Raw genomic sequence first — 27,802 nt, 5'->3', positions numbered from 1 at the left:
GGAGAAGAAATTCCAATAGTTAGTTGGGAACAAAAGTATTTATGTCAAGAACAAGTAAGGATCAAGAGTATTGAATGCGACATATAATGCTTCCTGTCATGATCTTATACAGTTGAATATGAGATGACGTAACTGGACGAGGAAACCATGAGCTGACATCCCTTTCATACCATTTCTATTTATTTAATCTCTTCCCATCTGTTATTCAATAGATTTTTCAGGAATCACTTGCTGTATGTAACCGAGGTCATTTTAACTGGATGAGGATGAAGTCTGATTCTAGAATCGAGCTATTTGTTTCTGCATGGTCAGTAGTTTGATGTAGAATAACTTTAAATAAGCATTGATCTTGCTGTTCATGTTGATAAGTTATGTAGATCTGTGCTGAATTAGCACATTGGACTGTTTTGGTAATTAGAGCAGGTTTCTTGCTTCTTTCTCCAAGTTGCCCCTGGTTTAAAGGAGCAAAATTTAACCTTCAAGTGCATTGATACATTGAGCTTTCATTTGTCTATTCAAAAGCCGTTCACGTGCAAGGCAGTATTTCTGTATCTTTGAGAAAGCTGATTGAAGCACTAACTCCTCCAGTTAACAAACTGTCACTCTGGTAATTTTTTTGGATGTGATGTGGACATTTTCTCTGTTCTAATTTTTTTTCCAACGAAAAGTTCTTTGAGCTTATGTGCTTTTTCAAAAGATCAGACAGTAACTGTAATGAGAGAAAAAACATAATCAATGTCGAAGGTTGATGACCACTTCTGAGAAGTGGCCAGTTCTGATACAAACTGGAAAGAATGCCTGTTTGAAATGGCTGAATGTTGAGTCCAAAACATCAAACACTACACCACTATATTGTTGGAAAAAGTTAAAAGACAGAGGTCAAAGTGGGAATGGGCTGGAAAATCACAAGTTAAAAGCACTAGAATTTCAGGATCACCTTTGTAGACAGAATGGAGGTTTTTGTCCAATCTATGTTTGTCTTGCCCTGTGTAGAGCAGACTAGAAGAAGTGAATCACTCTGTCACTGGGAAAGAAACATTTGGATCCCTTGATGCTTGGAAGGGAAGGGTTAAAAAGCAGGTCTTGCATCTCCTGCTGTTGCTTGGGAAGGTGTCTTAAGAAGAGATGTGGGTGTTGATGCAGATGTAGAATGACCCAGGGAGCCTGGAGGCAATTGACCCATGGGATGCTGATGAAGGCAGGGAGGAAGTATCCAGTTGATGCATTACTTTTGAAGGAGGTGGAAGTTCACTAATCGTGAAGTTGTTGGGGTGGAAGGATGATGAGAGGAATGCCATCCTTCTCTGGATGGATGTGGTTAGAATGTAAGATCAAGAAATGGAGTAAATGGGGTTGAGCCCTGTCATTATATAGAGGAGAAAACGTAAGACATCACAGAAGCACTGGTGATGACATTTTTTTTGTCAGATTTGACACAATGGAATGTGGAAACTGGGAAAATAGAATTCTTACAGAGAGCTGGGTGTGAAATGGTGTAGTCAAGATAGTTCTGTGAGCTTATGATGTCATCTTATTCTCCTTGTTGGGAAACTGCTGAGGCAGAATGACACTAGCAGAGGATGGAGAAAGAAATCTTAAGACTGCAACCTCCCATCCTTCTGAGTAACAGCATGCTTAGCTGTCAGAGAACAGTTCCTCAATCGTTGGAAGGCACAGCAAGCCTGACAGATGTCATTTTTGATTCTGATGGACCTTTTGTAAAAAGGAAAACAAATTTTAGAACAAACATGGGTCAAGGTAGAAGCTTCTTGGAGAGCACACCAAACTTGCAGTAAAGTCACTATGAGTTCAACACTCCCACCAATAAGAGAAAGAGAAGCAAAACAAGAGTCCTTTCAGAGATACTGTGTCCATGGGTTCATTTGCTATGCTCCCATAATCTCTGCAGCCACACAGCCCTCTGCTTGATCCAGCAGTGAACCTGAGTTCATGGTTCCAATCCTCATATGATCAAGAAGCTTTCCACAACTGAGGACCTTTGGGAGCCCTGTTCACCAGCAGCACCCTCATGAATTCTGGTCCTAATATCTGATTCTCATAAGCTTGACTCCAGCTGCATGGTATTAGTCCCTCAGCTTTGAGCCCCTTGCTGGTCTGCTGCCGTCTTCCCTGTGGGATACTCTTCCAGGCTTCCCCTTCTAAGTGACCTTTCTTCATAATGTTAAAGAGTAGGAGAGAATCTAGGGGAGAGTCTGTATAAGGGTGGAAGTCGAGAGAGATGATGGATTAAAGCTGAAGTAAAGTGGTAATTTAGACATACAGCATGGTAACATGCCCTTCCGGACCATAATAACCCCAGTATCTTTTGAAAGGTAAGAAGAAACTGGAGCACCTAGAGGAACTCCATGCACAGAGGGAGAATGAACAAACTCCTTGAAGACAGCATCAGATACAAACCCGGTCACTGGTGCTGTAATAGAATTGTGCTAACCGCTACTCTAACCGTGGCGCCAGATATCAAAATGATTAGTGAATTACAGGTCAGAATTGAGAGAGTATAATTGGGTGAGGCTACATAACAATAATCATTTGTTAAAAGGAAAAATAATTACTGAATTCTGGAAAGCTGATGATCTGCAATTGTTGTCTGAATTGTTGACTATGGATGACTGAATTGGAATTCTCCCTGCAAACCGCAACTTGTTTACTTTCAAAAGAAAAGGATGATAATTTTTGATTATTGGGAAACACCATTGTTCATATTAAAGCAAAAAGTGGTGGTAATCCTAAACACAAACAGAAAATGGTGGATCAGTTTCACAGGTCAGGTAGCTCCAGAGACATTTTTTTAAAAGTTGAATTTTCAAGTCAATGACCCTTCATCAAGACTGGAAAGGTGAGAAGACAAATGTAGCAGGGGAGAAAGGTGGAGAGAACAAAAATGATATGATGTAGATCAAAGTTGTCAAGGTAACCTCTGCAAGGATGAATATAAGACTTTCAATTTTTCACCACACTCTGTCTTTGGTCTTCTACATTTTTCCAAAGATTTTAAAAATAAGCTCACAGAAAAGGTCTACTTTTTAGTTTGGCTGTGTTGTAGTTCTCTGGACTCAATATTCAATTCATTGTAAGTGACTGCTTTGTTTTTTCTCCTGCCGCTGATGTTTGCTGGATATTTCAGTTGATTGCTTTGCTTTTGTCTATGCTAGAAATTAATGTAATTGGCATCTTAATAACTCTCGTCACAGATATTCTCTATTCACCTTTTCCCTTTCTGCAACTTAAAATATATCTGTTCCATTGCTTCCCCACTTCTCCAAAGGCTCAGTAACCTGATGTGTTGACTGTTTTTCTCCCCGTGGATGCTGCCTGACCTGCTGAGTGTTTTCAGCATTTTATGTTTTGTGATTTGTTTGCATTTTGCTTCAGTCATGAAAATTTCTTCCACTTGAACAAAGACCAAGATGAGATGACAGTTTTCAATAGTGCATCATATTTTCTATTTCTGGGCCCTAACCCGTACCCCACTTAGAGATAAAAATCCCCTCATTGGTTTTCATTTGTATTTGCAGGGATAAATGATAAAATTGTCTGTCACTTTCCAGTGCTGCTCTCACTATCTTGTGTTTTAAAAACCCTGAGCACATTACTCTGTTTACTCATTGGTGATATATTGCTCTTTAGAATTACCACTAAGAGGTACTTTTTTAGCCCATCATTTAAATATACAGCACTCTGTTAAAATAAAAAGCCTTTAGTGTACAGATTGTTCTCTGCATGAGAGATCTTAATGGTATCCATGGCAGAGTTTCAGCTATAGTACTGCAGTCTGCACCAAAAGTAAGATGTCAAGAACAAAAGGAGAAGATTTATCTCTTAACTAAGCCAAGGAAAAACAATTTACTGCACATAGTGCAAATATAAAATACATTGAGCTCCTCAGGATTTTTTTTGATCCAGACATGAAATTTAACAGTGCAGCTTTTGGAAACTCAGTTGTTCAGACCTGAAATATATGTATTTACTTAAGTTCTGTCCAATAATATGTACACCATACTTTGGAAGTAATTTTTTTAAAATATGAAGCACAATAGGTCTTATTTTAATATTTTCTAGTGGTAGGATTACTTTTATACCAAGAGCATGGGAATACTTGTTGAAGACATGACAAGTGCACCTTGAGCTCCTACAAGCAGAGCCCAAATGAATTTTTTTTCCTTAACCTAGCTGTTTCCATGTGATTCATTTATTAATAAACGCCTTTACCTGGTCCATTTCCTTGACTGAGAATAGAATGAATGTTCATTTGCTGGTCTCATTTCCCATTTGCCCCAAGTAGTAGGCTCAAAGTCCCATTCTTTTATTGCTACAGTTATTCAGTGTTGGCAGATGTTGATGCCTTTCTTTCATATTGAACATATTGATGATTTCACTGGATGTACCAATCAAACATAATTTCAACATATTTTGTTTGCCAGGCTGTTCTGTGCAACAATTAGAATTGGGGAAGCATATTCCACCTGCCTGTGCATATATACATAATGTGAGAGATATACACGAACTGATGTGCTTGCATCAGGTGAGCAGTGGAACATTAGGAACTGATACGTTCAGATGTGCAATTTATTAGATATATAATCATGCTACATGCATCTAACAGAGGAAGATGGTGGATCATGTTATCTGGAATAGAGACTGCTTGGACCATATGAGTGTAGAAACACAATAAGTGGATGTGGAAGAAAGGGAGTGAAAGTGGAAAAAAAAGATGAAAGGGGACAATGTGGAAAAATATTTGATGACCACTCTTGGGAAATCAAACACAATTAGTGAATGTGACAGGAGATATTAGCTTCATGAAGTTTAGCTTCACTGATAATCTATAGGACAGGCTGGTTTTCTTCAGTTGTTGCAATGGGAAATCTGAGTTATTATTTTGCAAAATTAGGTATTTTTAGTTATTAAGAAAAGTTTTGAGCAAATGCAACAACTTTTGCTTTGGACTGAATTACAACTAAGTTGCTAATCTGGGCATTCCATGTTATTAATTGCTGTGCATTTTTCCTATTGTGAAATTTTCCCCAGGTTATCCTGGTCATGTAACTGATTAGCATATTCTACTGCATACAAATATTATATTGACAGCTATGTATTTTGTTTAAAACTGCTTCTAGCACAAAAGGAGTATCAACATTTATTGATCACATGTGAACAATAAAATATTCTAATCAGTGACATGATTGGGTTAATTTGGTTTAAAACAGCAAAATTAGGGAAAAAAAAGTGCAGTAGCGAGCGACATTTAAAGCCCAGGTTAGTTGCTTAGTTCCAATTCAGTCCAATTTATTTTAAACACGATTATAAAATATTCTGTGGATATTTTGCTTGTTATCAGAAAAATATGAATGACCTATCACTTACAACTTTTCCTCTCCTTCATAATGAATGATGATCCTGCTGCACTGAGTCTACTTGGGCACAGATTCACTGGACGAGAGTTCCTGGTCTAATTGGGGATGCTGCAGAAATTTGTTGTTTCACAGAGCATTGCAAGTACATATATTGCTCTCAATTACATTTTTAAAAAATACAGTAAAACCTCTGGTATCTGGAATTCAAAGAACTGGCAAAAAAAAATTGACGAAAATAAATTCAAAAATTAAAATATATAAGAATAAATTAAGAGGTAAAAATTGTGAAAGTAAATATTCTCTAAAGTAACACAATAACCTTTGGCGAAGATGGGAACAAATATTCAGCCAGCAGAGTGTGTTGGTCGTGCTTTGCTCGTAGCAGCTATTTGAATAAAGTTGTGTGAAATAGCAATGGCATCATCTAGGATGAAGAGTTAGTTAATGCTGCTCGCTGTTGAGGTGACTCTCTTAGGATCTCCTTATCCCTGCTTAGTAAGTTGCCCCCGTCAGAGGCTTTATCTATAAACTTGGGGGAGGGGGTGTTGATTATATATAATGTTACTGTCTTTTGGGCAGCTCATTGGAGGGGGAGGAACCTGTAGATGCAGCGATGGTTAAATGTTTTCAAAGAATGTGACTGAAAATAAAGTAAAATGCCTTAAAGTTTATAAATTCATGCAAGTGAAGTACAGTATAGTATTTTTGTCCTTTAAACTGTTTATTCTTATTGCAGGTTCATTTGGCATTAGTGAAAGTAAGTCTCAAACAACTGGAAAATACACTTATCCAGCATCTATCAATCCCCTTAGGTGCTGGATACCATGGGTTTTACCATAAATAAATCAGTGGAAGAAGAAGAGAAAGTGAGGTAGTGTCTGTGGTTCATTGTTCATTCAGAAATCTGATGGCAGAGGGGAAGAAGCTGTTTTTGTACCATTGGGTGTTTGTCTTCAGGCTCCTGGACCTCCTTTGTGATGATAGCAGTGTGAAGAGGGCATGGCCTGGGTGTTGAGAATCCTTGAGGATAGAGGTTGCTTTTGTGAGACCCTGTATCTTGTAGATGTCCTCAGCGGAGTGAAGACTGGTGCCCATGATGGCACTGACTGACTTCACAACTCTTTATTGTATTTTCCTGTCTTGTGCATTAGCACCTTCATATCAGGCAGTGATGCAACCACTCAGAATGCTCTCCGTGGTACACCTGTAGAAGTTTGCAAGAGTTTTTGGTGACATTGCAAATCTCCTCAAACTCCTCACAAAGTATACCTGCTGGCGAGCCTTCTTCAAGATTGCATCGACATTGAGACCCCAGGATAGATTTTCAGAGATGTTGACACCCAAGAATTTGGTTCTTAAACATTTCCACTGCTGATTGCCCAATGAAGACTGGGTCCATTACACCAATTCCATAGTGAAGAAATCATAAAAGTATGCCTACTTCCCAGAATTTTGCGGAGGTTTGGTATGACATCTAGTACCTTGGCCAACTTCCAAAGATGTGTCGTGGAAATTGTGGTGACTGGCTCCATCACAGCCTGGTATGGGCGCACCAGTACCTCTGAGCGTAAAACCCTGGAAAAGGTAGTGGACACAACACTGTAAATCATAGACAAAACTTACCCCACCATCGAGTACATTTACATGGAACACTGCTGTCAAAGAGCAGCAGCAATCATCAAGGATCTTCACCACCTAGGACATGCTCTGTTCTCACTGCTGCCATCAGGAAAGGGGTACGGATGTCACAGGACTCATACTATCAAGTTCAGTAACAGTTGCTACCCCTCCACCATCAGACTCCTAAACAACAGAGTCAATCAGAGGCTAATTTAAGGATTCTTACTTTGCACATTATTTATTTTTTAAAATTTCTTTTCTGCATTGTACAGTCAGTTTGTTTATGTTTCTCTCTTTTGTATACATCTTTTTCTAAAGTACAGTTACTGATAAGGAGAAATTCTGTCTGGTCCACAGGAAAAAAAATCTCAGGGTGGTATGTGATGTCCTCGGACAATATATTTGAACTTTGAACTGCTACCACTCAACCATCAACAGACACATTCAGATACTTGTTTAAGTACTCTTACTTTGGTCATTATTGATGACTGAATATTTATTTTCTGTATTTCTACAGACCCTTTGTTTCTTTCTTTTGTTTACTTTTTTTTTCTTTTGCACACATTTCTTCTTGAGTACAGGTTATAGCTACTGGTAATTAGAAATTCTGTCTGGCCCGCAGGAAAAAGTATCTCAGGATTCTGTGTGATGTCATGTGGGTACTCTGAAAATAAATGTGAAATTTGAACTTTGTTTACCTTCGTAAATTGTAGGATTGAGTTCAAGAGCCAAGAGATCAAGTTGCAGCTTTATAAAACTCTGATTAGACCAAACTTGGAGTATTACATTCTGTTCTTGTCACCTCATTGCCTGAAGGATTGCTTTGGAGAAGGTACAGAGGAGATTTACCAGATGTTGCCTGGAATGGAGAACATGTCCTATGAAGCAAGGTTGGCAGAGCTTTTCTCTTTGGAATGCCAAAAGATGGGAAGTGACTTAACAGAAATGTATAAGATTATGTGGACAACAAGCTCCTTTTTTTCTGGGGTGACCATAGCAAATTCTAGAGGACATCGTTTTAAAGAGAGTGCAGGAAAGTTTAGGGGAGATTTTAGAGGTAAGATTTTTACTCACTGAGAGGTGGATGCTTGGTATTCATTACTGGGAGTGGTGGTGGAGGAGTTCTGGTACACAACTTTCCCAACATTGTGGGCTGAAGAGCCAAAACTGTGCTGTAATATTCTCTGTTCTATCCTTTTGAGTCTGGCAAAAAAGTTGCTATTGCACACAAATGTATGATTCAGTAAGTCAAATAAATACAACTTGAAAATGTTTTTCATTGGGACATTTGGAGGAAATGTCAAGTAACAAAATTTTAACAACAAAATTTGTGCATAAAATGTAGCCTGATACTCATTCCTTTTTTGTAATCAAATTAATCTAAATTCGTGATATTCCCCTGACATCTTGATTTTCTTTGTTTTATTTGGGGAACAATTCTGAAATGTGTGCTGTACAATGAAGTTCCAGCTCCTTTGTGGCTTATTGGGTAAATAACTGGCTGACATGAGCAGTGGAAGTACAATCCAGGGAAATTTCTGGCCTGCTGAGTTTAATAATCTCAAACTGCAGTGTTCACATTTTAAACAATCTGTAAATATGGTGGTAAGCACATGTGGATGGAAGGTGGGTGCATCTGATTTGAACCACAGGTTCCTTCACCTAAAGCTAATAACACTCCCCTCTAAAGGTTAAACAAGAGCATGGTCACTTGGCCGAGATCCTGTCAAATTACATGTCCATGAAATGAATCCCAGATAAGCTTTAGAAGAGCATAAGGGATAAAAATACTTACAATTAATGTTTGTTTTATTTACCGGAGGCAATAAACACCCATCAGGCCATACAACCACTAATAAGACTTTAAAAAAAATTTATGCTCCTTCAGAGGTCTCATTCAGTCACATATTAGAGCATATTGCCACAGAAAACATAATTCATGGGGGAAGTGAGCTAATGACTTAGCAATTTCCACTAATGATTTAGGACCCTGCAGTAGATGTTTCATTATTCATTCGTTAAAAAGGCAAGAGGAGATCTGTGTATGAAAGTGATAAATTATTTTTTACCAAAAAAATAAATAAATGTGTGTGTGTGTGTCTCTCTCTCTCTATATATATTATGTATGTATCTATATCTAAATAGCAAGGGGATTGAAGGCTATTTTTTACAGGAGAGCAGACATACTTGATTTCTTATAAGATGGTAAATTAAACATACACAAGATCATTCACAGGATCAATCAATGTTAATCTTGATGGAGCAAACATATTTTCATCTAACAAGGAGGTAAGATTTTGTGTGATTACTTTGAATTCTTTCAGTGGCCAATGTCTGCTTGCAAAACAGGACTGCATGGAGTGTTGCCTTGCTCTTTCAGTCAGTAACATTATTGAAAACCTGAAATTCTCAGTATTTCTCATGGATTTTGTTTTGTTATTGCAAAAAGGAGGAAGGAGTATTTTGATATTTTTTAACCAGGTTATTCTCCAGTTTAGAAGCTAATCAAAAGGGAGTTAATTTGGCAAATAAAACCAGCTTCTCCAAGTTCAAGTTTATTATCATTTGATTGTACAAGTAGAACCTGGCGAAACAGCTTTCTCCGGTCTTCAGTGCAAAAACATGCAAGCACAAGCAAATGTAACACACATACAGACAAATAAAATGCATCCAAAGGCTAAACAACAATTTTTTCACTGAAATGCTGCACTTGCATCCACATCTCCTCCCTCAACACCATTCAGAGCCCCAAACAGTCTTTTCAAGTGAAGAAGCCCTTCAATTGTAAATCTGCAGGGGTTGTCTATTAGATCCAGTGCTCCTGTCGTGGCCTTCTGTACATCAGAAAGACTGGACACAGTGTGGGAGATCATTTTGTAGAGCACCTTGGCTCTGATCCCTGCAACAATATGGACCTCCCAGTGGTTATCCATTTCAATTCCACATTCTGTTCCTAAGCTGACATGTCTATCCATGGTCTCATGCACTGCCAAATTGAGGCCACCCACAATTGGAGGAACAACACCTAATATTCTGTCTGGGCACTATTGAGCCAGATGGCATTAACATCAATTTCTCCAGTTTCTGTCACCCCCCTCCCCTGTCTATTTCTCTTTCCTGATCCATCTCTCTCCCTTCATACTGCTTTCCCTCCCCTTCACTCTCCAGAGCTACCCCTCCCCCTAACCCCAGCTGTTTTTCCCTCTGCCCTCTCACCCATATCAATCCATGACCTCTTGCCTTGATCCATTGTGCACCTCCCCTTGCTCCTTCCCCCTCCATCCCCTGACTTTTATGAGGCGCCTGCCTGCTTTCTGCTCATAACTCGATGAAAGGCTCAGGTCCAAAATGTTGATCAAATTCCTTTCCTTCCTATGGACGGTGTGTGGCCTACTAAGCTTCTCTAGCACTGGTATATTGCACTAAATTCTTTGACTGTTTGGTTGAACTATTCGTTAATCCATTTCTGATGCTGGATAAAAATGACAGCAGAGAATTTTCTGCAAAGAATGTTATGAGAATTTTTAAAGGAAAATAAGATATGAAAAATTTGATATCTGTATCTTGTATGCTTATGAAGTTATTTGAATTACTTGAATTTGGCTACAACTTCACTGTACTTAACTCATGGTAAAGTAAACATCTGCATTAATGATTGGGCTCAGCCTTACTTCACCAATAGCTGTCCATATAACCATAACCATATAACCACTTACAGCACAGAACAGGCCAGTTCGGCCCTACTAGTCCATGCCGTAACAAATCCCCACCCTCCTAGTCCCAGTGACCAGAACCCGGTCCATACCCCTCCAGTCCTCTCCTATCCATGTAACTATCCAGACTTTCCTTAAATGTAACCAATGATCCCGCCTCGACCACGTCTGTCGGAAGCTCATTCCACATCCCCACCACCCTTTGCGTAAAGAAATTTCCCCTCATGTTCCCCTTATAATTTTCCCCCTTCAATTTTAAACCATGCCCTCTAGTTTGAATCTCCCCCACTCTTAATTGAAAAAGCCTATCCACATTTAATCTGTCTGTCCCTTTTAAAATCTTAAACACCTCTATCAAGTCCCCTCTAAATCTTCTACGCTCCAGAGAAAAAAGCCCCAGTTTGCACAACCTTTCCCTGTAACTCAGACCCTGAAATCCTGTCAACATTCTCGTGAACCTTCTCTGCACTCTCTCTATTTTGTTTATATCTTTCTTATAATTTGGTGACCAAAACTGTACACAGTACTCCAAATTTGGCCTCACCAATGCCTTGTACAATTTCATCATAACCTCCCTACTCTTGAATTCAATACTCCGATTTATGAAGGCCAACATTCCAAATGCCTTCTTCACCACACCATCTACCTGAGTATCAGCCTTGAGGGTACTATTTACCACAACTCCTAAATCCCTTTGTTGCTCTGCACATCTCAATAGCCTATCATTTAATGCATATGATCTATTTAGATTTGCCTTTCCAAAATGTAACACCTCACACTTATCTGTATTAAATTCCATCAGCCATTTCTCAGCCCACACCTCCAGCCTTCCTAAATCTCCTTTTAATCTACGGTAATCTTCCTCACTGTCCACCACACCAATCTTTGTATCATCCGCAAACTTGCTTATCCAATTCTCCACCCCGACTTCCAGATCGTTAATATATATAGCAAACAATAGTGGACCGAGGACCGATCCCTGAGGAACTCCACTAGTCACCGGCCTCCAATTGGACAAACAATTTTCTACCACTACTCTCTGACACCTCCCATCCAACCATGCTGAATCCATTTCACTACCTCCTCATTTATACCTAATGCCTCCACCTTTTTTCCTAACCTCCTGTGGGGAACTTTGTCAAAAGCTTTACTAAAGTCTAAATAGACAACATCCACAGCTTTCCCTTCATCAACCTTTTTTGTAACCCCCTTGAAAAACTCAATCAGGTTTGTCAAGCATGATCTACCCCTGACAAAACCATGCTGAGTACTCCCTAGCAATCCCTGTACCTCCAAATAATTGTAAATACCATCCATCAGAACACTTTCCATCAACTTGCCCACCACAGACGTCAGACACACGGGCCTATAATTCCCATGTTTACATTTAGACCCTTTCTTAAACAGCGGAACCACATGCGCCACCCTCCAATCCTTTGGCACTACCCCTGTGGCCAGTAACATCCTAAATATCTCTGTAAATGGCCCCACTATCTGTCCACTAGCCTCCCTGAGTGTCCTTGGGAATATTTTGTCCAGTCCCGGAGATTTATCCACCTTTATCTTTTTCAACACAGCCATCACTACCTCCTCGGTTATCCTTATATGCTTCATTACCTCCCCACTATTTTTCTTAACCTCAACTGGTTCAATATTTTTTTCCCTAGTGAATGCAAAGAAATAATTCAAAATTTCCCCCATTTCCTCTGAATTCTCACTCAGCCTACCCTCACTATCTACAAGGGGTCCAATTTTATCCCTCACTTATCTTTTACTTTTAATGTACTTATAGAAACCCTTTGGATTTATTTTTACTCTGTCCGCCAAAGCCTCTTCGTGCCTTTTTTTGGCCTTTCTAATTTCTTTCTTAAGATTCCTTCTACACTCCTTGTAGTCCTCCTTCAAATTGTCAGCTCTCTGTTCTTTATACCTCTTGTACACCTCCCTTTTTCTCCTAACCAAATTTCCAATATTCCTCGAAAACCAAGCCTCCCTATGACTTCCAGCCTTTCCTTTGATCCTCACTAGGACATAACTACTCTGTACCCTCAAAATTTATTTTTTGAATATCCTCCATTTCTCATTTACACCCTCACCTGAACATATCCTGTCCCACTCAATGCTCCCCAAATCCCTTCTTATTCCTTCGAAATTTGCTCTTCTCCAATCCAGAACCTCAACTTTAGACCCCTCCTTGCTCCTCCCTAAAACTACCTTAAAACTAACAGAATTATGATCACTAGACCCAATTGGATCTCCAACATTAATGTCTGATACCTGACCTAGCTCGTTCCCTAACAGGAGATCCAGTATTACACTGTCCCGAGTCAGTTCTTCTACTAATTGATTCAGGAAACAATCTTGAACACATTTAACGAACTCTAGCCCATCCAGCCCTCTAACTGTATGGGTATCCCAATCAATGTGAGGGAAGTTAAAATCTCCCATGATCACTACCTTATGATGCTCACACATATACGTTATCTCTCTACACATTTGTTCCTCTCGTTTTCTTGACCCATTTGGTGGTCTGTAATACACCCCTATTAGCACCCTCATGTCTCCTTCACCCCTCAATTCCACCCAAACAGCCTCACTGGACAATCCCTCCAGACCATCTTGCCACCTCACGGCAGTAATGTCCTCCTTAACAAGCAGAGCAACTCCTCCCCCTTTTTTACCCCCTGATCTATCACATCTAAAACAAATGTATCCTGAAACGTTAAGTTGCCAGTCCTGCCCCTCTTGTAGCCAGGTCTCACTAATTGCCACAGTATCATGATCCCAAGTATCTGTCCATGCTCTAAGCTCGTCTACCTTGTTCACTATGCTTCTTGCATTAAAATATATGCATTTCAGAGAATGACCCTCACATACATTCTCTTTTCTACCTTCTACCCTAATCTCCATCCTACCTTTGTTATCGTTTTTATTCTTATCTAGGTGGCCATGCTCCCTTGACTCTGCTGTCACACTCTGTTCCCCACCCAAACTAGTTTAAACCTTCCCCCACAGCTCTAGCAAATCTGCTTGCCAGCACATTGGTCCCCCTCCAGTTCAAGTGGAGTCCTTCCTTTTTGTACAGGTCCGACCTTCCCCAGAAGAGATCCCAATGATCCAGAAATCTTATCCCTTGCCCCCTGCACCATCTCTTTAGCCACGCATTCATCCTCCACATCCTTCTATTTCTACCCTCACTAGCGCGTGGCACCGGCAGCAATCCAGAGATTACTACCTTGGAGGTCCTGTTTTTTAACTTCCTACCTAATTCTACATAATCCTGTTTCAGGACCTCATCCCCACTTCTAGCTAAGTCATTGGTCCCCACATGGACCATGACTTCTGGCTGTTCTCCTTCCCCTTGCAGAAAGCTATGTACTCGATCAGAGATATCCCTGACCCTGGCACCAGGGAGGCAAAATACCAACCTGGATCCCCGATCTCTTCCCACAAACCTTCTATCTGTCCCTCTGACTAACGAGTCCCCAACTACAAGTATCCTGTTCTTGTCCCTCCTCCCCTTCTGAACCTCAGGGCAGTCCCCATGCCAGAGACCTGACCCCCACTACTCGTCCCTGATAGGCTGTTCCCCCCAGCAGTATACAATGCAGAATACATATTGCTGAGTGGCACTTCCACAGGAGTACTCTGCACTGGCACTCTCCCTCCTTTCCTCACAGTCACCCAATTCCCTGACTCCTGCTTTCTAGGGGTGACTGTCTCCCTGTAACTCCTCTCTATCACTGCCTCTGCTTCCCTTATGATCCTCAGTTCATCCAACTGCATCTCAAGCTCCTTAACACGGTCACTCACGGTCCGCGAGTATTAAAGTATTAGAGAAAGATTCATTTCACAGTGGAGAACTATAGTCATCCATCCATACATTGCACCATCATACAGATGGATGTAGCATTGTCTCATTCAGTTCCTGAAGTAATATTATCCAGAATGTCAACAGGAGTGATTGATACTTATAAATCCAGAAAATATTGTAGCACTTTAGCAGGTCAGACCACATCAGTGGGAAGTGAAGCAGAAGAGATTTTTACTCAAAAATCCTGCGATAATGCCATAAGAAGACCCGGCATTAAGCCGACTTTCTTTATTTACACAGAACCGAACAAGGATGGCATAATTTCATAGTGTCTTTTTACACATTAAGCCGGCATTCCAGGAGCAAAAGGTGTGACACGTGTAACACAACAGCATCGGCATCTAGTGTCATGTATAACATACTGTATTTGACAGCATATTAGATCCATTTTTTTCCCAAAAAAGGCTCAAAAATATTTCTCCCCCTCCCCCTCTTATATGCAGTTGAAATTAGAGAGATAATGGTGAGTAATGCCTACAGTGATAATTGTCACTGTCTATCATTGGGGACTGGTGGTAGGCTGTCGGGAAGCTCTCCTTGCAGATACCGTCAGTCCCCAGACTGGTCATTGTTGTGTGGAGAAACTATCAGTTTGAGAAAGATGAGTCTGGACACAAGGGTTTGCAATCAAACATTATTTTTATTAACACACAATTAATAGAAGAGCATGGGAAAAACATAGCAGGAATAAAACATACATGTGCACAATTTATAAAAGAGTGTGGGAAAAACTGCCCACAATTGAATAAAACATGTGTGCACAATGTATAAAGGAGTGTGAGAAAATCTACTGCAAGTATTGATCTAAAGCAGTGGTTTTCAAACTTTTTCTTTATGAAATCCCTATGCTATAGGTGCTCTGTGATTAGTAAGGGATTACTTAAGTGGTATGTGAATGGGAAAAAAGGGTGAGAACCACTGCTCTAGTCCCAATTGTCACTGAAATATTTTGCTTGAGAAAAAATGTCATTGGTCCATTTCCTTTGGAGTTATGAAACTGTGCACACAATGATTCAATTAATTACAATTAAAACAGTGGTTTTCAAACATTTTCTTTCTATTCACATACAACCCTAAGTAATCTCTTACTAATCACTATTACCTATCGTTGGGGACTGGTGGCGGGCTGTCAGGGGAGCGGGGTAGTGGGCTTCAGACTGTTCAGACTGAGGACAAATCCACAGACCAGGTTGTTCACAGCACAAAGTGACTAGAGACAACTGAGAGCAGGGCAGTGGGATCAGTGTGGGGGCTGGTCTTTTTGTCACTTCCGAACATTAATCTCCTCTCCCTTAATATCTGAAGGTCTATCAGTGACTGACTTGAATACATTCAATAACTGAGCATTCACACCTTCCTTCAGTAGAGTTCCAGATTCAGTACTCTTTTTATGTTATTCTTGAATGATCAAGCCCTATTTTGAAAGGCCAGCAACCACCCCACTTCTGTCCTGTCAAAACCATGAATTATGTACTTATGAATTAAATCACCTCTTATTCTCCTCCCAGCAACGCATCAGTGCTTCACCCATCTAACAAAACAGTGAGTCTAGTAGAGGATGCATCACTATTTCACCACCAGCTCATTTCATCTCCAGCTCCAGCCATTTCATCTCCAGCTCATTTCAGACTTCTGCATATATGGGAGCATGCATGGACATCCAAGATGCGCTAAACCCCAAGTGACTGCCAGTCAGGTATTCTCTAGTGAACTACTCGCTGTCAGCCAGATCGATTCTGCCTTTTACCTTTGCTGTATAATTGGAGGCCACCGGGAGAGAGTGGGATAGTGGTATTATTAAAAAGATTTTTCCTGTTGGCCTACTTACATGTTTTGTTGAAGTTTTAAGTGCTTACCCACAAATACACTAAAAAATGTGGTATACACACACACACACACACACACACACACAGATGCACACACATCTTTACCTGTGTTGGTGCCAGATTACCCTTTTACACAGATGGCATTCCGGTGCTGTTTACTACCTCCGCTGCCGGAAAAAAAGCCGGGATTGGAACAATGCCCCCATTCCATGTCGATGCTTTTTATACAGCAGGCATAGTGTAAAAAAGCTGCAAATATCTCAGAACTAAGTGGCTGTGTTAAAAGTCTCTGTTTCTTTTCAATGATGCTTCATCAACACTGGGAAGAATAGGAAATAAGTTAATTTTAAATTGCGCGGAAAGGGAGGGATAGGTGGGACAAGAAGAATTTCTGTGAGAGGTTGAAGAAAATGTTGTTGAAGCAAACCGATCGATTAGCTAATGGGGAAGTTAGAGAGAATTTGGATAAAGTAACTTGAAGGCTGTGAGATAAGATCAGTAACAATGAGAAAGCACAAAGAAATTAAGAACAAGATGCTGGAGAAACACAGCCAATCAAGCAGCATCTGTGTAAAGAGAAATTAGTTAATGTTTTTGGTCTGGGATTCTTTGTCCAAACTGGATGTTGAGGGGAAGGCTTACAGTTCCCAAGAACAGGGTGATGAATGGTGTATGTGGAGAATGATCATATCTATAGTGAGATAGATCAGGTGTTAAGGGGCATGAGTACTGACTGTTTGAGAGATATTTTATGGAAACAAATGAGAAAGGTCGACAAACATGACAATAGGAAAAAAATGAGACCCCAGTTTACCTGAAGTTGGAAAATTCAGTGTTCATTCCAGAACGGTGAAAATTGCCCAGCTAAGATGTTGCTCTAGTTAGCATATGCCTTCACAATGCAGTAGAGCAAGTTGCAGAAAGAGAATTTGCAATACGAGTGAAATTGAGAATTAAAGTGGTCTTTCAAAGGAAGCTTAGGATTTACAAACAAAGGAAAATAAAAGCTACAAAATTTAGAGCTGCAAGAACTGCCAAGCACATCAAGTTGGGCCATTGGTGAGGAAAAATCTGAGTAATATTTCAGAAGAATGATCTGCAGCAGAAATGGCCAGTTCTACAAACATAGAAAGTGGGTCACATGAAGCCATAGACTTTAAATACAAGACCATAGCTATGGTGTGCCCCGACAAATGATAAGATGTTGTTCCTCAAGCATGCATCATACTTCATTTTGACATTATAGCAAGCCACAGGTGGGAGTGGAATGAGGAATTAATGTGGCAGGTAGTTGGAAGCACAGGACTACATATGTGGACTAAATGCAGCTGCTCCACTTAAGCTGCACTTTGTTATTCCAGTGTCAGGAACACCGAATGCAATACCCAAGGATGAAGTGAAAGAAAATGAAACCTGGAGAAAATACTTGGTGCTTGGATGGAGAAAAAGTAGGAAATGAATGGATAGGTGATGCATCTCCTGCCACTGCATGGGAAAGTTCCATAAAAAAGTGGGTGAGGATGGAAGAGCAAAACTAGAACTTGCAAGTATAAGAGTCTCTTTGGAATGATGAGGAAAAAGGAGGGGAAAATGTGTTTGGAATATCATTAAAGGTTGTAGAAATTGACATGGATGATCTATTCAAACAGAGGCTGATGGGATAGAAAGCGAGTTTACTGAGAATACCTGTGTGGTGTTCACTCCACGCAGGCATGAAGAAGATCGAATCACACACCAAAGCCTTGAAGTCGAGACAGGTTTATTGCACTGGCCGTCGCGTTATATAGGCCCCAGGCATGGACGTCAGGGGCCCGTGTCGTCGGAGGGCCAGCATTCCTGCTACTCCTCACCCTCTCACTTACTTCCCATCCTATTTCTTTTAAACCACCTAAACCCCTGTACCAGTAATGGGACTGGTCAGGTGACAGACCTCTTGGTGGGGGAGCATTTCAGTGATAGTGACCACAACTCCCTCAGCTTTAGTGCAGCTATGACAAGGATAAAAGCAGACAAAATGAGGAAGTGTTTAATTGGAGAAGGGCTCATTACAAGAGGATGAGGGAGGAACTAGGTCATTGGGAACAGATGTTTCATGGAGAATGCACTGAAGTCATGTGGATAATGTTTGGGGACCACTTGCATGGGGTTCTGGATAGGTTTGTTCCACTGAGACAGGGAAAAGATGGTCGGAGGAACCATGGTTGACAAGACAGGTGAGGCAGCTGGTTAAAAAAAAAACAAAAAGTGTTCATGAGAATTATATTGTAGCCAGGAAGCAACTTAAGAAAGGAGGTTAGGAGAGTTTGAATGGGCATCAGAAAGCCATGGTAAGAAGGATTAAGGAGAAGCCCAAGGCATTCTATGCGGACATGAAGAACAGAGGATGTCGAAAGTGAAGGTAGGACTGCTTAATGTTACAGGAGGCAACATGTGCCTGGAGTTGGAAGAAGTTGGGGAGGTCTTAAATGAATACTTTGCTTCAGTATTCACCAGGGAAAAGGACCTTGGTCAAGGTGATGTCAGAATAGAAAAGGCTTGTGTGCTGGACGATGTTGAGATGAGGAAAAAGGAAGTCCTGGATCTTCTAACATACATTGAGATTGATATCCCCAAAACCAGATGCGATATACCCCATGTGGCTGTGGGAAGGAGGGAAGAGATAGCTGGGGCATTAACTATGATCTTTGCATCGTCCTTGGCCACAAGGGAGATGCCGGGGATTGTGGAATGGTAAATGCGATCCCCTTGTTTAAAAAATGTAATAGGGAGCATCCTGGGAATTCAGGGGATTCTTAAGTACAGGATCTATGAGCATTTGGAAGTCCAGTCTTCTTTGTGAGGGGAAGATCGTGCCTCACAAACCGAATTGAATTTTTTGAGGAGTAACAAATGAAATTGATGAGGGTAGGGGTGTAGATATGGTCTATAGATTTTAGTAAGGCATTTGAAAACGTCCCATGAGAGACTTGTTCAGTAAGTTATGAGGCATGGGATCCATGGAACTTTAGCTTTGTGGATAAAAATTTGGTTTGCTTGTAGAAAGCAGAGAGTAGTAGTGGAAGGGAAGTATTCTGCCTTGATGTCAATGACCAGTGGAATTCCACTGTTCTGGGTCCCCCTGCTCTTTGTGATTTTTATAAATGACCTAGATGAAGAGGTGGAAGGATGGGTCAGTAAGTTTGTCGTAGGTTACAAAAGAATATAGACAGGATGCAGAGTTGGGCAGAAAAGTGACAGATGGCGTTCAATCTTGATAAGTGTGAGGTGATGCATTTGGAAGGACAAACCAGAAGGCTGAGTACAGGGTTAATGGTCAACAGAGGGACCTTAGGGTCCAAATCCATACATCTCTCAAGATTGCTGCACAAGTTGATAGGATAGTTAAGAAGGCCTATGGGTTGTTGGACTTCATTAATAGAGGGATTGAGTTCAAGAGTCGAGAGGTCACGAGGGCTAGCCATGTGATGAAAGTGAACAGATATGCTTTGCCTGGGCTCTTCGTGAAGAGTTTCAAAAAGCCGACTCAAAGATTATTTTTTGAGTTTTTTCTTCCACAAAAATTTACTTGTACTGATAATTAAGATTATGGGAAAAAAATCGAAACAAATGTCGGAAGCTCTGAGTTCACCTGAGACATCGACTGATAGTCCAAAGAGAGGCCAGATTATGTCATTTACGAAAAATGTGGAGAGAATATAATAACCATATAACTGTTTACAGCACGGAAACAGGCCATGTCGGCCCTTCAAGTCCGTACCGGTTCACTTGAATAACTCCACTAGCTCCTCCGCAAACTCCTGAGGAAGTAGAGGCTTTCTTCATGATGCCATTGGTGTGTTGGTTCCAGGAAAGATCTTCCGAGATAGTGACTCCCAAGAACCTACATTTGCTCATCCTCTCCACCTCTCTTCAGAAATAAACAACTTTGCAAATAACCTTTGATTTATCATATAAAGAAGGTTTGATCAATTATTATTATATGCAGTATTAAATAAGTTGGAAAGAGAGATATTAGAACTAGACCAAGAATATCAGAGAATAGGTGAACAGGATAAAACAATACTTAAGAATAGGCAGAAATATTATGAACGGGGGGAATGGCTCACAAGGTGCTTGCATGGCAATTAAAGGCAGAAGATTCTGCAAGGGCGACAAAGGCAATACAGAAGGAAGCCAATGTAGTTACATATAGTGAGAAAGAAATTAACAATGTCTTTTGACTTTATTACATTGAGCTTTATAAATCGGCTATACTGGAGGATGAAAACGAAATATGAGTTTTTAGAAGGGATTAAATTACCTAAATTGGATCAAAATGATGGAAGTTATTTGATTGCTACTTTTACAAGTGAAGAAATTGAGAAAGCACTGAGTATATTACAGGTTAACAGGTCTCCAGAAGAGAATGGGTTTTCACCCGAGTTCTATAAAGAATTTAAAGATATGTTAATGCCATTACTGATGGATGTATTAGATCGAGTGGTGGATACACGCGCAGAATCTTTCTCAACAGCAATAATTATGGTATTAACTATAAAAAATCTTCTTCTCCTTGGCTTGGCTTCATGGACGAAGATTTATGGAGGGGTATGTCCACGTCTGCTGCAGGCTCGTTGGTGACTGACAAGTCCGATGTGGGACAGGCAGGCACAGTTGCAGCAGTTGCAAGGGAAAATTGGTTGGTTGGGGTTGGGTGTTGGGTTTTTCTTCCTTTGTCTTTTGTCAGTGAGGTGGGCTCTGCGGTCTTCTTCAAAGGAGGTTGCTGCCCGCCAAACTGTGAGGCACCAAGATGCACGGTCGGAGGCGATATCAGCCCACTGGCGGTAGTCAATGTGGCAGGCACCAGAGATTTCTTTAAGCAGACCTTGTACCTCTTCTTTGGTGCACCTCTGTTTCGGTGGCCAGTGGAGAGCTCGCCATATAACACGATCTTGGGAAGGCGATGGTCCTCCATTCTGGAGACGTGACTCACCCAGTGCAGTTGGGTCTTCGGCAGCATGGATTCGATGCTTGCGGACTCTGCCAGCTCGAGTACTTCGATGTTGGTGATGAAATCATTCCAATGAATGTTGAGGATGGAGCGGAGACAGCGCTGATAGAAGCATTCTAGGAACCGTAGGTGATGACGGTAGAGGACCCATGATTCGGAGCCGAAAAGGAGCATGGGTATGACAAAGGCTCTGTACACGCTGATCTTTGTGTGTTTCTTCAGGTGGTTGTTTTTCCAGACTCTTTTGTGTAGTCTTCCAAAGGCGCTATTTGCCTTGGCAAGTCTTTTGTCTATCTCTTTGTCGATCTTGCATCAGATGAAATGGTGCAGCCGAGGTAGGTAAACTGGTTGACTGTTTTGAGTTCTGTGTGCCCGATGGTGATCTGGGGGGGGTCTGGTAGTCATGGTGGGGAGCTGGCTGATGGAAGACCTCAGTTTTCTTCAGGCTGACTTCCAGGGCAAACATTTTGGCAGTTTCTGCAAAACAAGACGTCATGCGCTGGAGAGCTGGCTCTGAATGGGCAACTAAAGCGGCATCGTCTGCAAAGAGTAGTTCACGGACAAGTTACTCTTGTGTCTTGGTGTGAGCTTGCAGGCACCTCAGATTGAAGAGACTGCCATCCGTGGGGTACCGGATGTAAACAGCGTCTTCATTGTTGAGGGCTTTCATGGCTTGTTTCAGCATCATGCTGAAGAAGATAGTAAAGAGGGTTGGTGCGAGGACGCAGCCTTGCTTCACGCCGTTGTCAATGGAGAAGGGTTCGGAGAGCTCATTGCTGTATCTAACCCGACCTTATTGGTTTTCGTGCAGTTGGATAACCATGTTGAGGAACTTGGGGGGGGGGGGCATCCGAGGTTTCTCTAGTATTTGCCAAAGCCCTTTCCTGCTCACGGTGTCGAAGGATATGGTGAGGTCAACAAAGGTGATGTAGAGTCCTTTGTTTTGTTCTCTGCACTTTTCTTGGAGCTGTCTGAGGGCAAAGACCATGTCAGTAGTTCCTCTGTTTGCGCGAAAGCCACAATAGAGACCTATTAAAAACATCATCATACATTATTTCCTTAATGCAGACTATAAAATTGTAGCAAAGGCACTAGCAAATAATCTCAGGCAATATCTTCCAAAATTAATACATCCAGATCAGGTAGGATTTGTTAAGGGTAGATATTCAGCGAACAAGTTAGCCAGATTGTTTAATATAATGCATATGGCAAAAGCGGGGCGTATCCCAAGTATAATAGTTTCTCTAGATGCAGAAAATGCATTCGACCGATTAAAATGTATGTTTTTATTTAAAACATTGGAGAAATTTGGTATGCCTCACCTTGATAATCTATGGATTAGAGGCTTCATGGTCAGACAGTATGAGTATATAGTTAGTTTAATTGCAGATTATGTATTATTGTATTTGTCAGATCAAGAAGAATGCCTGGAAAAAATACAGGAGAAAATATGGTAGAGTGACTGGTTATAAAATTAATATGGATAAAAGTTTAAAAAAATGCCTTTAACAAACCACAATTATGGCTGATATAAAAGAGGTAGTAGGTTTAAATGGAAAACAGATGGAATTAAATATTTGGGAGTAATAACAGACAATAAGTTACAAAATCTATATAAAGCTTAATTACTTTCTTCTGCTTAGTAAACTAGAACAGGACTTGCAAAAATGAAAGGATTTTCCATTAAGGGGAAGAGCTAGTTGTGTAAAGATGAAAGTGATGCCAAGATTTCAACATTTGTTCCAATCATTGCCTCTTGCTGTCATCAAGATTTAAAAAAAAAATTGTTCCTTAATCAAGTAAGGGAATTCCTATGGAATAACAAAGTTCCCAGAAATGCATTGGAAAAAACTACCTGGGATTATAAATGAGTGGGGCTGAGACTTCTAGATTAAAAAAAAATATATTATCTGGCTGCACAAGCAAGATTTTCAGCGTTTTGTTTGAGGGGAACCCACCAAACTGGGTTGATATGGGGCTACATTCAATGAATGAAGAAATAGCTAAAGACTTTATTGATAAGTGGAGCCTTAAATCAATAAAAAGGAAGACAAATAACCCTATTTTGATACATATGGTAAAAATAAAATGGCAGAAGATTAATGAATGTATTAGGAGAAAAGTGGGTATTTTGCTAATTGCTCTGTTATGCATTAATGTATTGTTACCTATGAATATGGGGAACAGAATTTTAAACATATGGTTACAAAAGGGTATACATTGTGTAGAAGATTGCTACAAAGATGGTGTTTTGATTTAATTTGAACAAATGAGATAGACCTATTGTGTACCTAATGGAACTTTTCTATGCTTTCTCCAACTGAGAACTTTTTTGAGAGAAAGATGGGGACAGGCATCGACTCCTCTGGGAGTTGGCGAAATGGAGCGGACACTCTGGATGGGTAATATGCCCAAATTTAGTAGCAGACTATATTTTGTTCTTCAATTGAGAGGCCTAGATAAGGTAGCCGGATCCTCTCTGCCAAGGCGAGAGTAGCAAACAGCAGAGGACATCTGGACAAAGTGAAGGCAGCAATGTTTAGGGAAGACATCAGGGTGTGTTTTATTGAAATATTTAATTTTTGGGGGGTTTTTTCTCCATAAATATACATATAATATAAATATAAATATAATATAAATAATATAAATATTTTCTCTCGCTATTTTCTTACAAAACAAAACAACCTCCACCCCCCCTCCACACACCATCAGGGCTCACATTTATATTAACCATAAAAAATTCTATATAGGAGAGTCACTAGTATTTATACTATAGAAGCATCTCTTATTGTCTTTTTTATTATTGTAGTTATAGTTATAATTGGGCCTCTATATGATCCAAATTTGGTGCCATATTTTAATAAATATGTCACATTTATTCTTTAAGTAATATGTAATTTTTTTCCATAGGTGTGGAACTATTCATCTCAGCAGTCCATCATGCTAGATGCAGAGGGGACTCAGATTTTCAAGTAATTGCAATACATTTCTTTACTCCTGCTAAGGCTATTTTAACAAACTAAATTTGGAATTTAGTTAGTTTATTGCTTATTTCAATAAAGTTATCCAAAAGATAAAGCTCTGGTTCGTCTGTGAAGGCCATCCCTGTTATTCTTGGTTTTTTTTTAAACTTTATTTTTCATTTTCATCCATAAGAAATATATTTCTCCATAATCATACACAATAATAAATGATGCAATATGAATACATAATTTTATTTTTTCTCCCCCTCCCTCCCCAAAAAAGTAGGGGGAAAAAATAAAAAAAGCCTGCCTGAATTTGTCATATATTATTCATGAATTAATTAAATTTCAAATTTACAAATATAATCTTAAACATCTAAGTTAACTAGGGCGAGTTGGACCAGGAGTGGTGGGCGCTGTAGATTAACTTTTGCCATATATGGTTTCCAGATCTTGAAGAAGTTTTCTGGTTGATTCCATAAGTTGTACATTATTTTCTCTAATGGTGTACAATTTTGTAATCCATTTTCCATTCTATTCAACTATTCCATTCTATTATTGTCTAATTTCCATGTTACCATCATACATTTCTTCGCTACTGCTATTGCTAAATTTAGAAACTTCCTCTGATAAATATCTAACTTCATATTATAAATATCTCCTAGCAAAAATAGTCTTGGATCTTTCGGAACTTGTTTCTTCATAATTTGTCCCAATAATGTACTTATATCCTCCCAGAATTTTTCTACTTTTTCATATTGCCATACTGCATGTAGAAAAGTTCCTACCTCTTTATTACATCTAAAACATTGATCAGAGCCATTTGAATTAAGTCCACGTAATTTATGTGGAGTATAATATAATTGATGTAAAAAATTAAATTGTACCATTTGATATCTGACATTAATTGTATTTGTTACACTCTCATGGCATAATTTTGACCATAGTTCTTCTTGAATTAGTATATTCAGGTTTCTTTCCCATCTTAATTTCAATATAAATAAATCTTTTTTCTGCATAGTCTCTTGCAATTTTATATACATATTAGTAATAAATCTTTTAATAAATGTATCAGTTATTAAATATTAAAATTGACTTTTTTTCCGGTAATCTAAAATTCAAACCTAACTTTCTTTTTAAATATGATTTAAGTTGATAATAAGAAAAAAATGTATTATTTGATATATTGTACTTATCTTTCAATTGGTTGAAAGACAAAAAAAAAACAGAACCCAAAGAACAATCCTTTAACCTTTTTATTCCACAATTATACTAAATGTCAAAAAATGAACTAATAACTGTAAAAGGAATGAGGATTTTGTTTTAGTAACATTTTATCTATTTGATAATTCTCCATTGCTCTTTATACATGGATTCCATAATATTTGTTTCAAAATTGGTGTATCTGTTCTTCCTTTTAACAGTCATTCATGCCATTTATATAAAATGTTAGGAATTATTTTCTTCTATTTTACTAATTTCAGTCTGTACCCATGCTGTCTTCACCAATCTGATAATAGGAGGACAAAAATCTAAATTGAGCTACTGTGTAATAATTTTAAAAATTAGACATTTGCAGACCCCCGATCATATTTCCATGTTAATTTTTCCAACGCCATCCTGGGCATTTTGTCTCCAAATAAATTTTCTTACATTTTTATTAAGGTCTTGAAAAAATGTTGTTAGTACAGAAATTGATAATGATTGAAATAGGTATTACATTCTAGGAAAAATATTCATTTTCACACAATTTATCCTCCCTATTAAAGAAATTGGTAAATCTTTCCATCTTGTTAAGTCTTTAATTTTCTTCAATAAAGGTATATAATTCAATTTAAATAAATTATTCAAATTATTATCATTATTCATTCCTAGATATTTAGCCACCTCTTTCTGCCATTTAAAATTTGTCACTTTCTTAATTTGGGTATAATCATTCTCAATCATTCACTTTTGTCAATATTTACTTTATAACCTGATACTAACCCATACTCCGCCAATCGTACATTTTTTTTTTAATTAAATTTCAGGGTTTGTAAGATATAATAGGAAGATCATCTGCAAAAAGACTAATTTCATGTTCTTTATCTTCTATCTTGAAGCCCTTAATCTCATGATATCTTCTTATCACCTCTGCTAAAGGTTCTATAGCCAACGCAAATTTTTTTTTAAAAGGTGATAATGGACAACCTTGTCAAGATGATCTTTCCAATGAGAAAGGTTTTGTCTATTTGTAACTACTTTAGCCTTCGAGCAATTATCATATAGTACTTTTATCCAATTTATAAAATTTATTGGAATTCCAAATACCTTCAAAACATTAAATAAATAGTCCCATACTAATCTATCAAATGCTTTTTCTGCATCTAAAGCCAAGGCTACTGGTGGTATTTTTCTTTTTTGAGCTATATTTAATAAGCTTGAAAACTTGACAATATTATCCACTGATCTTCTATTCTTGACGAAACCTGTTTGGTCCAAATTGATCAATTTACGTAAACATTTACCTAACCTATTAGCTAGTAACTTAGACAAAATGTTATAATCTGGTCTATATGAAGATGGAAGCAAAGGATCCTTCCCTTTTTTTGGAATAACCGTTATTAATGTTGTTTTAAACAACTCTGGAGAATCACAGGAATCATCCATTTGATCTAGCAATCCCATAAATAAGGGAACCAATAACTCTTTAATTTCTTTAAAAAACTCTGGAGAGAAACTATCCTCTCCTGTAGCCTTATTATTTGGCAAAGATATCAATATATAGTTCTGTATCTGTAAAAGAATTCAATAATTCAATCTTCTCCTCAGTGTTTAATTCCGGCAATATAATTTGTGATAAATATTGATCTATTTTATCTCTATCTTTCAGAGATTCTGATTGAAATAGTTTCTTTTAAAAGTTGCTAAAAACATCATTATTGGTAAATTGCATAAAATTATGAATTAATATTCATTAATGTCCAACATTCTGAGTAAATTTGACAATTTATCATCATGTATCTTCCCACTTTATCAATAGTTGTATCCAATATTTTAATTGGTAAACTTTTATTTATTGGTATTGCTACCCCTCTGGCTTTAGAATTAAATGAAGAAGCCAATACCATTCCTACCCATTCCCTCTTTAACTTTGCATGTTCTATGTCAGTTAAATAAGTTTCTTGTAAAAAAAAGCTACATCCACTATAATTTTTTTCCATATAACTTGATAATCTTTTTTGGTTTATCAGATTTTGAATTCCATTAATATTAATACTAATAAAATTCCTGGCATTATACACCAATATAAGACCATGCATCCTTCCAGCATCCCCTCGCCCCCCCCCCCCCCCCGATCACTTGTTATGCTACTTGTGTAACATACTACATTCATAGACACTCCAGGCTTTGAACAAAAAAGAGAAAGATAAGAAAAAGAAGTGAAGAAGACCCCGGAGG

At 39.0% G+C, this 27,802-nt stretch overlaps 1 protein-coding gene across 11 annotated transcripts in view; it reads left to right on the top strand.

The window, feature by feature from the left end:
- Nucleotides 1-27,802, top strand: part of LOC138763404 (acyl-CoA-binding domain-containing protein 6-like) — a 552,989-nt gene that overhangs the window by 402,472 nt on the left and 122,715 nt on the right. For 9 of the 11 annotated variants that reach the window (XM_069937486.1, XM_069937482.1, XM_069937485.1 and 6 more), the window contains one exon: nt 24,309-24,370. The exons of the other annotated variants lie outside the window; for them this stretch is intronic. In XM_069937486.1, coding sequence (XP_069793587.1) covers nt 24,309-24,370 — 62 coding nt within the window. The remainder of the gene's footprint in view (nt 1-24,308; nt 24,371-27,802) is intronic. 11 annotated transcript variants of the gene reach the window in all.

Source organism: Narcine bancroftii, chromosome 5 (genome assembly GCF_036971445.1).
Source record: "Narcine bancroftii isolate sNarBan1 chromosome 5, sNarBan1.hap1, whole genome shotgun sequence".
Classification (NCBI taxonomy): Eukaryota; Metazoa; Chordata; class Chondrichthyes; order Torpediniformes; family Narcinidae; genus Narcine; species Narcine bancroftii.
Note: the sequence above shows the minus strand (reverse complement) of the source record. Positions and strands in the feature narration are given on the sequence as shown.